The sequence below is a fragment of the Dysidea avara genome, chromosome 8 (genome assembly GCF_963678975.1).
Source record: "Dysidea avara chromosome 8, odDysAvar1.4, whole genome shotgun sequence".
NCBI lineage: Eukaryota > Metazoa > Porifera > Demospongiae > Dictyoceratida > Dysideidae > Dysidea > Dysidea avara.
This window is the reverse complement of record NC_089279.1, coordinates 30,332,299-30,344,711: the sequence shown is the minus strand read 5'-3', so window position 1 is coordinate 30,344,711 and position 12,413 is coordinate 30,332,299. Positions and strand designations below refer to the sequence as shown.

Genomic DNA, 12,413 nt, shown 5'->3' with positions numbered 1-12,413 from the left:
GCCACAAAACTGCTATATAGCTACGTTTGTGGGGTTTCAGTACAGCAGAGGGGTTGGCATTGGTATACATGTATTTGTAGTGCCTACCTTGGCTTGCAAGAATGTAAAGTAGCATTTCCTAGCAACCAACACTGGTAGTAGAATAAACAGTCATACAGAGCTCAGACAGTATGCTTTCCCTTACACTTTGAAAGGTCACGATGTCCTGCCAAGTCCATTTATGGTCAGAAAATGGGAAATTTGTCAGGAATTTGTCTTGTTGTCTAACCATTATCATAAGCCCTGCATGCACTACAGCTGCTGCTGTTGTAGTTGGCAAAAAGCCACATCTCAGGCTAAAGCAATGTCATACAGTGAAGAAATCAAGGCCATAGCATATTACCTGTGTTCAAGTCATGTTTAGCTTAGGGCTAGGCACCAGCCTATTATGCTTTTAATTTTGCCTATTATGCTATGCTGCAGTGCTCAAAATTTTTGCCTATTATGCTCATAATTATGCTTAATTTTTTCTGCAGTTCCCATGTTCTGATACTTTCTAATGGATAATGACGAACTTTTGCTTATGAACAGCTGGTTAAGTGTAAAAGTTAACACTAGTCTTGTTGTGCGTTAAGAATTTGGCTGCATTGTGAACTATTATAATAGTCATGTCAAATAACTATACTCCACTGTGGCATCAACTGTTCTGTCCACCTTTTTCAGTGGCATGCATTTTGCTTACAGTATGACATAATTATTCTGCCTATTATGCTAGCATTATGCTTGATGCTTTCAGGCACCTATTATGTTCAAAATTTTGCCAGCATAATAGGCTGGTGCCTACTTAGGGCATTAGTCAGTTAGTCACTTCCATCAAATAAAAAAATGTATAAAAGTTCATATAAATTTGTTGGATTGGTATGGGGTTGCTCTGAAAGCATTTTTGGGCTTGATTATGCCTGTAAATTTGGTGTGAAAAAAGGTGAGGCTGGTTTTTTGATGACATATTATATATATATTGGGCCAATATTCACAATCCCTACTATACAGTACTATCTGTACTGTGTGATAAGTAAACTTATTATTGATGTTTTGGCACATTCATGTATATGTATCATTAAACAGGTGCGCAAGAATCAGTGGCATTGGCAAGACCCTCTGCAACAACCCAGCCTGTTTTGAATGGTCCCAGTGTAGATGTTTCTTCCACTACTGATGATTGCTCAACACCAGCTGGTTCATCTGTCACTAATACACTGACTGAGTCACTGGTAGAAGTCACAGCACCTACACGGCCACAGCAAAATCTAAGTAATGAAGAACTTAGTTTTGCATTTGAGCATGCGTGTTGTCTTGATGGACCTTGTTTTACATATTTAATATTTGGTTATAATTATGTTCATGGTACATAGTCAGACATAATACCCATCACAAGCAAGTAAATATTTATGTGTATTAACATGAATAAATAGTTATGTTTCATTTTGTTTCATTTAGCAAGAGCACAATTGGAAGAAAAGCTAAAGTATGATCAGAGAAGGCTACAAGAAGGTCTGTTTTTTTTTTAAAATTACGTCACAATTCTGAGGTTTAAGAATTTAGAAGTGTTGCCACTTCCTACTAAACCCAGCACTTTCTATGTATCCTTGGAATATTGGCGGGGGGGCATGCCTAGTCAATGCTTGTATATAACAGAAGATTGAGATGCTCTCATAGAGTAGTCAACCACTCTATAGTTGGTATGCATTCACCGGGCGTCTGGATTCAGTGGAATGGAATGGTGGACTGGAATGGTGGAATGGACTGGTGGAATGGACTGGAATGGTGGACTGGAATGGAATGGTGGAATGGAACGGTAATTTGGTAATTTCAATTGGTGGTGACCTCTTTATATAGACCACCTTCTAACAAAGACCACCTCTTTATATAGACCGTTTACTTTAATGTTTAAAATGCTACTATCTTGTTGTTTTAGAGTGTATCCCCATAGAATGGTCTTATTGATCAGTTGTGTACCACATGCCTAGAAAAGTCAGAGTGATATCTGATTTGTAATACAGCAATATACCCCATGCAAAAACAGTTTGAGTATATACAAGTGACGTCCCCATCAAACTAAAAGTAACTGACAACTAAAGGAGCTATCATTTGGGTGAGGCCAAGAAATACTGACAAATAACTTACTGTAATTTTTAAAAATTTGGTCCTTTATCATTGACTCGTACAGTCTTGCTGCATTCCTAATTGATTCCCTGTAACTCTAATTGGCTAGTAATTTAGCTGCCTTTTTTCTCCTCTACAATGCCGGACTATTGAGAAAGGTACCAATTTACTAGCCTATTAGATATACAGGGAATTAATTAGGAATACAGTCAGACTGCACAAGTCAATGATAAAAGACCAAGATTATTGTAAATTATACTTTGTTGCCAGTATATATTAACATTCATTTCGAAATATTAGCTCCTTTAGTTGCCAGTTGCTTTTAGTTTCGTGGACACATATTTTTTTGTATAGCCAAGCTGTTTTTGTATGGGGTATATCAAGACACACGGTAGTGTGTCGTGCGGCCAAGAAAGCCGGCGACCACACCGTGAGTATATTTACAGGAAGAAAGAAAACAGCTTTTTCACGCATGCATAGCTCCATGGCCTCTTCTCCAAAGCACACTATTTTTGCATTATAGCTGTCCCCCAGGTAGGGTACGCCACACAGCAAATTAGATTAAATTCGCAACAGCCATTTGCGAGATATGGGCGTCCAAAATTTCGTTTTAATTTCTTCATTTTTTTCTTCTTATGCCGTACGGGGGGCTACGGGGGCTTCGATTTCTTTTCGCACACTTTGCAAAAATTGCTATAAAATGCAAACATGTAACTCGATTGCCTCGATCTTTGGCACAAATTAAGAACGTGTAACGGTGGATTCACGTACCAAGTTTGTTGTAAGTCTGAGTAGTATTCAAGGAGTTATGGACGTTTATTCACGTAAAAACAGATCAAACTTCTGTCACGGCTACAGGATAAACCAAGCATAGAAATAACTTGAAAATTGGTGTGTAGATAGGCTGATCATCGTAGCAGTGCCTTTTGATAGTTTGAATAGCAATAGAGTTACAGCGACAAAGTTATAAAGCAAAAACTAAGCAAGTGTAAAATCGCGGGATCGAGATACTCTAATAGAGCAGTCACCACGAGGTAAAAAAGGTGTGCAGAAAGTGTCAAAAAAAACAACTTACCAGAGTTCGAACCAGGGACCTCCATACCTAACACCTCCATCCTTAACCACTGAACCACTGCTACCTTGACTGATCACCTTACTTAATTTCTGCTTTATAAATGAAATTTCTAGTTGAAATCTGCTTATAGTCAAACGTTTGTAATTTCATAGATCTACCAATAGAAGTTCTAGACTGTTCTAGAACATTCTATGTATGTTCTATTAGAAGTCTTCAAAAAAATGTGCACTCTATTAGAGTATTACAATAATATCAAATATTGAATTAAATCATGCAATGAAATACATTTATAAGTCTGTCTTCAATAATCATCATTGTATCTACATAGAAAAGAAGAAATGTGAGTAAAGACAAACCTCAAAGTCAGCCATAGGCTGGTTTTGGGGCCTTGTAAAGTACAAAAAGGAGTGAAATCCACACAAAAACAGCCAAGCTGTGAAAAATGGTGCGGCCTTAAAAAGCCGTGTGAAAAAAGTTGTGAAATCAAAGGTGGCGGCCAAGAAATGGCTGCAATGATGTTAATGCTAAAAATTTTAATAATGGCTGTGTGCATTGTTAAAATTTATTAGCATTAACATCATTGCAGCCATTTCTTGGCCGCCACCTTTGATTTCACAGCTTTTTTCACCCAGGCTTTTTAAGGCCGCACCATTTTTTCACAGCTTGGCTGTTTTTGTGTGGATAGCTATTACTGTATCATAAATCAGATATCACTGGCTTTACTAGACATAACATGTGGCACACAATTCATCAATAAGACTGTCTTATAGGGCTCTAAAACAACAATTCAGATATTAAAGTAAAGCGGTCTTTGTAAAGAGGTGGTCTTTGTTAGAAGGTGGTCTTTTTAAAGAGGTGATCACTAATTGAAATTACCTAAGTACCGTTCCATTCCACTATTCCATTCCACCATTCCATTCCACCATTCCATTCCATTCCACCATTCCAGTCCACCATTCCAGTCCACCATTCCATTCCACTGAATCCAAATGCCCACATTCACCTGAGCCCCTGCCAAAAACAGTAATATCAAAGAGGTGAACATATGTTCACTCCCAATGGTTTTGTACTGGAACAAGCATGTTTTCATGTTGTAAACATGTTTGCACACCTGAATCGTCCATACTAAATGTATGAGATACTTTTAATTACTTGATCTTGCCAGTATCAAAGCACTTTTTTGACTATCAGTTCCAGCATTTAAAGAGCTTCATAGCGCTACCAAATGTTTGGGCAGCTGGCCCATGTAACAAGAGTTATTCACAAGAAACGAGGGCTCAGGTGAACGCTATGTTAGAACAATCACATTTTCTGTCCTTGTACAGTATAATATTCACTGCCAAAGTTCCCTCACACTTCCCCTATTCAATGAACTGATTACCCCTCCCCACAATAGGCTGAAGATTTTGTGATATACTGATCATGGCAAGGTTACTTTCTATACAACCAATTCCAGCATTCTATATACGTATATACTAATTCAATAAAAGCTTTCAATGGGAGACCCACTGGTGCTACATGGGCAAATATTATTTTTGAAATGCATACATGAATTTAAGATTCCTATGTTAACTTACAAAACTATGAATCAACATTTGCCACAATTGTAAGTTTGTTTCATGTCATCTTTCGGAGTGCACTCAATCCTGCTTACACCACTATTATTACATGACTTTCTAGCTATGTATATGCATGCTATAGTCAGGTCCACTATGTCAAAAAATACACTTTTGCTCAAAGTTTATGGGGATTAGCAAACCAATACATTTTTGGAAAACTTAGAGCATGAAGAATCTGAAAATCAATGTTTACATTTGCACAGTTTCCTGCAAGGTCAGCATTTTTTAATTTCAAAGTGACAGCTAATATAATAAGAGAATTCGAATATATCAAGTTTAATTTGATACAAAAGTTTAATAAATGAATTCAGATTCTCTGGCAATATTTTTATACCTCTATTCATTAGAGGTGAGACAGTTAATCATGAATAATATGAACATTTTTACAAAGGGAATAGAAGAACTCTTATTATACTGCAATAATTCAGGATAGTGAAAAGAATCAACTAATATTCTGGATTGATTGGAGTATAACTGGTACAAAGTACTAGTGCAAAGTATAACATCATTAACATGACTTCTACTAAAACAGACTTCTACTAAAACAGTTCAAACCTAAAAAAAAGCTGAAATTTTAGATACTCTAATAAAGCAGTCATTTAAAAGCGGTCAACTTTTGAGCCCATTTTTTGCTAATGTGCTTACGTATATTTAACATAATTAGCACTAGATAAACTTTGAAAGAATTTTCATTTTAAAGTATAGTAATTGGAATTAGTCTCCCCTATAAGGCAAGTTTTCCTTTTTACATAAACAATTGGCAACAATGATGATCACCAAGAGCAATTTTATGCACCAGATAGGCATCCACCAACAAGTTAAATTGACACACAATCTTGAAAATTAGTATCCACTGTTACCTAATTGTTAATCCAATGAAAATTTGCTTTCCAGTGACAGAATGATTGCATATCACAAATCTTTAAATAATCCAAATATTGCCATCGTTGATGGAGTGATTCTTAGCCAGAAAATGACAAAAATAAAAAAGGACATTTGTCACAGTAATAAAAGATGTAGCCAAGATACTTCTAATGACAGGCTTACAAGTAACTGCTCCATGCTAAAATGCTAGTGCTATTGCAACGATTTACCTTGCACAAAACTGTGTTTGTGTGGTACAGATGTACAAGTGATGAAAATTTAAACATACAAGTAGAAGAGAAAACAAAGTTAAAGTTGGATTAGGGATCAAAAAAGTAAAGAACTAAAACAAGGGAATTGCTAAGGAGTTATGAAAGAAGATGGGTTGCCTATGCATCTGCAGATATACTAGTGGACATTTAATCCCTATATGCTTCATTCAGTATATAACCATGACTGAATTAGCTGCAAATAGGCAACCTCTCTTGTTGTATAGCTGAAAATGAAGCATAATGGCTACCTCCCTTTTTGCTACATAATTGATAGTTGGGGCATGCGTTTAGACATATGGTTTTTCAAGTGCCCTTCTTCCTTTTAATGCAGTCTATGCACGGGTTCACCAGTCATAATTATGTTACAATAACAGTCCTACATTTAATTCCTATATTTCAGTCTAATACAGTATGCTTTTCCCATTACACAGCATTGCAAACAAAGAACAGCGTGAGAAGTGTCTCAACTATCAATCATATTGCTATGGAAAATACTGGCAATAAGCTATAGCATGAATTGACACCTTGCATTGTCAGCGAAAAGAACTGGAACAGAAAAGAAGACAAAGGCAACCCCATGATGCATGTATTGTATGTCTGCGGTTGGCAAAATCAAGCCCATATGTCAAGTTATGCTTGGCTGTCAGTCAGTCAGTGTAAAATTCTGTTGAATGTAAAGTTTTTAAAATGCAATAGAAACTTGTTGGAAGAGATTGGGATTAGTCTGAAGACAGTTTTGAGCTTGGCTGTGCCTAACCAATGCTGCCAAGCTGTTATGAAGGGAAATTGAGACTGGTTTTAGGGTGATATTTTGAACTGGAAATGCTCAATTCTGCATGATCCCTAATATATAGTACTATCGTACTGTAAATGCATTGACAATGACAGAACTGATGGTTGTTAGGTTCATATCTTTGAAGTAACTGTATTAGATATAATACATGTATGTGTATGTATGTACATAGTTGTGATGTCTTCATACATACAGTAGCTATATCCTACATCTCAATGTCAATAATTTACTTTGTTTCATGCAATAACTATCTGCCAAATAAATTGCTTTTAAGTTTCTTAGCAATTTAGAGCCTATTAATGGATTCTGTATGGGTGTGAGAACATAGAAATAGTGTTTGTTGCAATTCTCTGTCAATAAGAGGCTGATGTGTGGAGAAATTTTCACCATATGGACTGCTATTTTCAACCTGCTAATTGACTAACATGTAGGTATCTGTATAAATGTAAGCATTGATTTTCACTGGTCTCCATGCTCTAAGCTTTCTAATAATAATTATGTAGGCCCATAAATTTTGAGCAAAGTTATCTTTTACATAATAATGCATGCCACCAACTGGTGCAAAAGTGCTCTTGGATCTGGTCGGGGTGAAATCATAGTTGCCAGTTGTTAATTAACAAAGTTGCCTTTTAAGAGAGAATATTTTATGCAAATTATATACAGTTATTCTTTCAAACCTAGTATTAGCTAATCTCCTAAAATTACACCTAACATAAGCATACTAGCTAGGATTTTCACAAAAGCGACTGCTACATTAAGAAATATGGACTCACAGTTGACTACTTTATTAGAGTATCTGACTGTTCTATTAGAGTAACACAATCTTTTCAATCTGCTGTTTTTAGGCTTGAACTGTTTCAGTGGAAGCCAAATGTATACTTTGCACCAGTTATACATAGATCTCATCCAATTAATCTGGAATATTCCTCAGTTCTTTTCCTAAAAATTATTCTTGGGTTATTGTAGCATAATGGACGCTCTTCTATTCTGTTTGTAAAAACTTCTAATTAATTATCACCTCTAATGAATAGAGATGTAAAAATGTCACCAGAGAATTTGTTGAGTTCAGTAATGAACTTTTATGTCAAATTAAAATTGAATTTCTTACTTTATTGGCTACCATTTTGAAATTTAAAAATGCTGACCTTGCAGGAATCTGTGCAAATGTAAACATTGATTTTCAGATTATCCATGCTGTAAGCTTTCCAAAAATATATAGGTTTGCTAATCCCCATAAAATTTTAACAAAAGTACATAGTAAACCTGACTACTACTGGGACAGGAATTGTAATGAATTTAAGTGTTTTTAGACAAAATCAATGGGTTGATGGTTAGGGCTAATTAGTGTTAGCTATAGTACAATTATAATCACCCATGATCACAAAATTGTAATTAATTAACATCAACACCATGTTATTATTTTCTTCATTATTTTTTACGTTCAAGAATGTAGCTAACATTGGTGTTGTTTAGGGTTCAAGTATATGCAGCCCCCTCCAAAGCCATCCAATTGTGTTGATCGTCAGAAGCTGTTAGATGAAGTTGCTACTAAACTCTGTCAAGCGACGAATGATCCTAATGAATATGGGACAACCTTGACAATTAGTGGTGCTGGTGGGTTTGGTAAAACCACCACAGCAGTCTTGCTGTGCTACCATCCAGCTGTGAAAGAACAATTCACTGATGGTTTTATCTTTGTTGAGCTTGGTCCACAAGCTACAGACCCTAGTATTAAGCTTAGTCGCTTGTATCATTTGCTGACTGGTAAAAATATAGGACAAGGTGATACCGATCATACTGAACAAGAAATGAAACAGCTTACGAGTACCTACCATCATAACCTTCTGGTGATAATCGATGATGTGTGGAATGTTGAAGATGCGGAACCTCTTATAAGGGCTTTTTCCAACTGCAAGATTGTGCTAACAACAAGAATGAAAAATGTTGAGCAATACATACCAACAATAGAATCAGTGGCCATTGGTCCCATGATGAAAAGTGAAGCTGTTTCTCTTCTTACCAACAAGGTCATTGACATTAGTCAGCTACCACAAGAAGACATCATGCTACTGGAAGAACTGGCTGAAGATATGCATTTGTGGCCACTGCTTCTGTCTCTTCTCAGAGGACAATTGTTTCATGGCATAAAACATCGTCGCCTATCACTTCATGATGCAATAGAAAACTTACAAAATAGATTGCATCAAAAGGGCTTAACTGCTTTTGATAAAAATGTTATAGAAAGTGTAAGCAAAAGCCGTAAATTAGCAGTGAAGGCTTGCATTGAAACTTCCTTGGAATTGCTAACAAAAGTACTGTCAGATAAAGTCAAAACATTGATACTATGGACCGGAATTGGAACTTCTTTGGTAACATCAGTGCTGCATCGTTTATGGAATGTTTCTGAGCAAGAAGCTGAAGAAACTGTGGAGACACTTTGGGCTTATGGTCTAATCCAGTACAGCCACTCTGTACTATTCTCTAGCAGCAACTCCATCCATCATGTGGAGGTGCACACCGTCATTAGCCAGTACATAAATGATTCTATGGAGAGCAAAGAAGCATTTTTGCTTTCACCTTACAGTAAATTGAATATCGTGCAATCAGTTAAACATGGGTTGACATTGGCTTTTCGACGTTCGCAAGGTGTAGGCAACCCACTGTTACTACCATGTGCAGATTACTTAAAATACACACTTGGTGAAATAGAGAATGTTGTGTTACCTTACTATCTCAAGGCTATAACTATGCAGACAACTACAGATCCTCACAATGTTATTCTGATATTGCAGCAAGTGCAAAAGGCTTTAATGTCATCACCATATACCATGAATCTGCTGTCAATTGTGGGAGTAGAAAACAACTCTCTCATAGATGAATGCAAATGTACCCTCAAAGATGCATACAAACTTTGCAGGAAATTGAATCAAGAAGTTGAGCGGATTTTTCACACCAAGAAGTATATTGAAATAACTGAAGTTATAAAAAAATTCATCAAATATTATCCAATGTGTAATATTGCACAAAAGGCTGTTGCTCTGGTTCATAAAATCTTAGTATATGTTGATAGCACACATTTTAAAATTTGGTGTGAACAATTGCAACTTTTGACTCCTGGTTACCATCGTATAATCGCTCTAATGTTGCCTCAAGTTAAAGTGCACCTCAAGGCACATGGAAAAATAAATAGTGCAATTTTAAGTAGATTGTCTGACATTGAAAGAACTTATAGGTACTTAACAGCTGGTCAGTATGATGAAGATATCAAATTGGTGGACACTGAATATCTCATTAAACTTCAAGAAGTTGCTCCAATGTTTGTTAGCCAAAAGATTGCACAGCGATAACATGTTTTGGTGTTTACATATTTATTGTGTTTGCACATGAATGCCTGCACCAATAGAATGGCTTCTAATCATTCAGCTTGATTTTTTACTGCTATAAATGTACAAAGTAGAATACTATTGTAGTGCACAATTGATTTATTTTTGCTGGTAATTGAATTTTGTATGTGTGTGCAACCTAATCATTTTATGCTGCTGCCACTGTTGTTTTTACTGATGATACTTGCAGTAATGCAATTTATCCTTGCACAACATTTAATTAGCCAAAATTTGATCAAATCTGTTAGAGTATTAGTGCTGCTAAGTAAATCAATTAGTGTCATGCAACCCTTTATTATTTATGCATGCTCACAATCATGTCTACTACAACATTTATAATGATAGGCAAGTAATATACGTAATGGAATCCTGGCTTAATTTCATCTAGAAATTTATTGCTTATAGAGGATGCCAACTACTAGTTTGTTGATTGTATTTAAGGATATCTCATGAGATTGCAAAGTTTTAATGGGGGAAGTTTTGACAAATTTGCTTACAGTGTGTCAGTGAAAATTAGTGGTATTTTGTAAATTAAAAGATGGCCAAAAACGTTCTCATCAAACTACTTGGTCATCTTTTTTGTCAATTATTTGTGCCATATGATATGTTTTAATGGGTGTGTTTATCTGTCTGTACATAAATATTGTATTGTGGAAGTGACGTCAGAATTTAGTATAACAGTGATGACTGGAAAGGCAGTACGATGCTAATTGACTCTACATCAAGAAATAATTAAGGGAACTATTAACATGTAGTTCTGCAGAAGCTCTTTTGATATCTGGTGCTTTTATATAACTGTTGGGAGTACCACACAGAGAGGGTGCACAATATAGTCTAACACTCTGGCAGGAAGAACAGCTTTCCCACAGGTTATAAACAATTGAATTTGTGGATTATGACAAGAAGTAACAATGTTTAATGAGCAGGGAACTGTTACTAGTAGATCTAACTATAGCTAAGCATGTGAATGAATTCTTCTGTTTGACTAAAAGTACCTTTGTCTTTACGTATTTTCTCTTAACCATTGTTTGCACACACCACACAACACCTGGTATATTGATTAGTTTTCCAAAGATACCCATATCTATGAAATAATATTTTAAAAGTTAAAACATGGGAATAGAGAATGCTGAAAAAAGTAAAGAAACATGGACTCAATGGATATGGTAGAAACTAAGGAAAAAACAAAGTTTCTCCATAAATCAGGGGCAGAAAAGTACTGAGAATGCTTCTATATAAATGTTTATTGGAGTCCAAATAGATCTCTGTGTGTTTAACATGCAGGCTTGCTTGACTATTGTTTCTTTACTTTTTTTTGAGGCTATCATACTCCAAAATTTGAGCATTATGCTTTTGAGCAGTGCTCAAAAAATCATCTATTATTATGCTTTTGAGAATTGCCTGTGGTTATAAATATAGGGTTTCCAAATGAACATGTTAACATGAATAGATTGGATATTTATTAACACATATTAACACATTGGTTATTCTTGCAGAAGCTAAATCAGAAGATCAATGGCAAAGTGAACCTACAAGAAGCAAATTTGCTTGAGAATGTGTTATCATTATAATATGCATTTAAAAATAGGTCATGGACGTAAAGAAAGACATAGAAAGGAAAGTTATGTAGTTTTTAATTTAACTTTTTATCCCCCAAAAGTACTTACATTTTGCTCTAGCCCTGTGGAAAAAATAATAATAATGATAATAAGAAGACTGATGTAACTATAATTTTAAAAATTAAACCATGCAAATAGAGATCCATTGAAAAAAGTAAAAAACAAGAGTCAAACAAGCCTGCATGTTAATCACACAGCGATCTCTATTTGGACTTGTTAGAAACTAAGGAAAAAAACAGTAGCTAGTTTCTCCATAATTCAAAGGCAGATAAGTACTGAGAATGCTTCTGTATAAATGTTTATTTGAGTCCAAACAGAGATCACTGTATGATTAACATTCTGGCTTGTTTGACTCTTGTTTCTTTACTTTTTTCAGTGATCTCTAGCTATTCATTTTTTAAATTATTTTTACACTACTGAGTTTGTTTAGCTATTTTTTATAAATCCATTTATGGATAGCTAACATGATAATAAGAGTTGCTAATATTACATATAGTAGTACTAAACATGTATATCAACATGTGTAGTAGCTGTTAAGTAGTCAGCTAATATTATAAGAGTTTGCAAAACCAGTGTATTGTTTCATTACTATTGAATGCACTTTGTACTATTACAGCTTTGACATATCCCATGCTGTTGTCAGCAA

At 35.4% G+C, this 12,413-nt stretch overlaps 1 protein-coding gene across 1 annotated transcript in view; it reads left to right on the top strand.

The window, feature by feature from the left end:
- Nucleotides 1-10,291, top strand: part of LOC136263682 (uncharacterized) — a 44,527-nt gene extending 34,236 nt beyond the window's left edge. Inside the window, exons 10-12 of the mRNA XM_066058315.1 lie at nucleotides 1,105-1,290; nucleotides 1,477-1,530; nucleotides 8,239-10,291. Coding sequence (XP_065914387.1) covers nucleotides 1,105-1,290; nucleotides 1,477-1,530; nucleotides 8,239-10,112 — 2,114 coding nt within the window. The 3' untranslated portion in view covers nucleotides 10,113-10,291. The remainder of the gene's footprint in view (nucleotides 1-1,104; nucleotides 1,291-1,476; nucleotides 1,531-8,238) is intronic.
- Nucleotides 10,292-12,413: the final 2,122 nt, after the last annotated feature.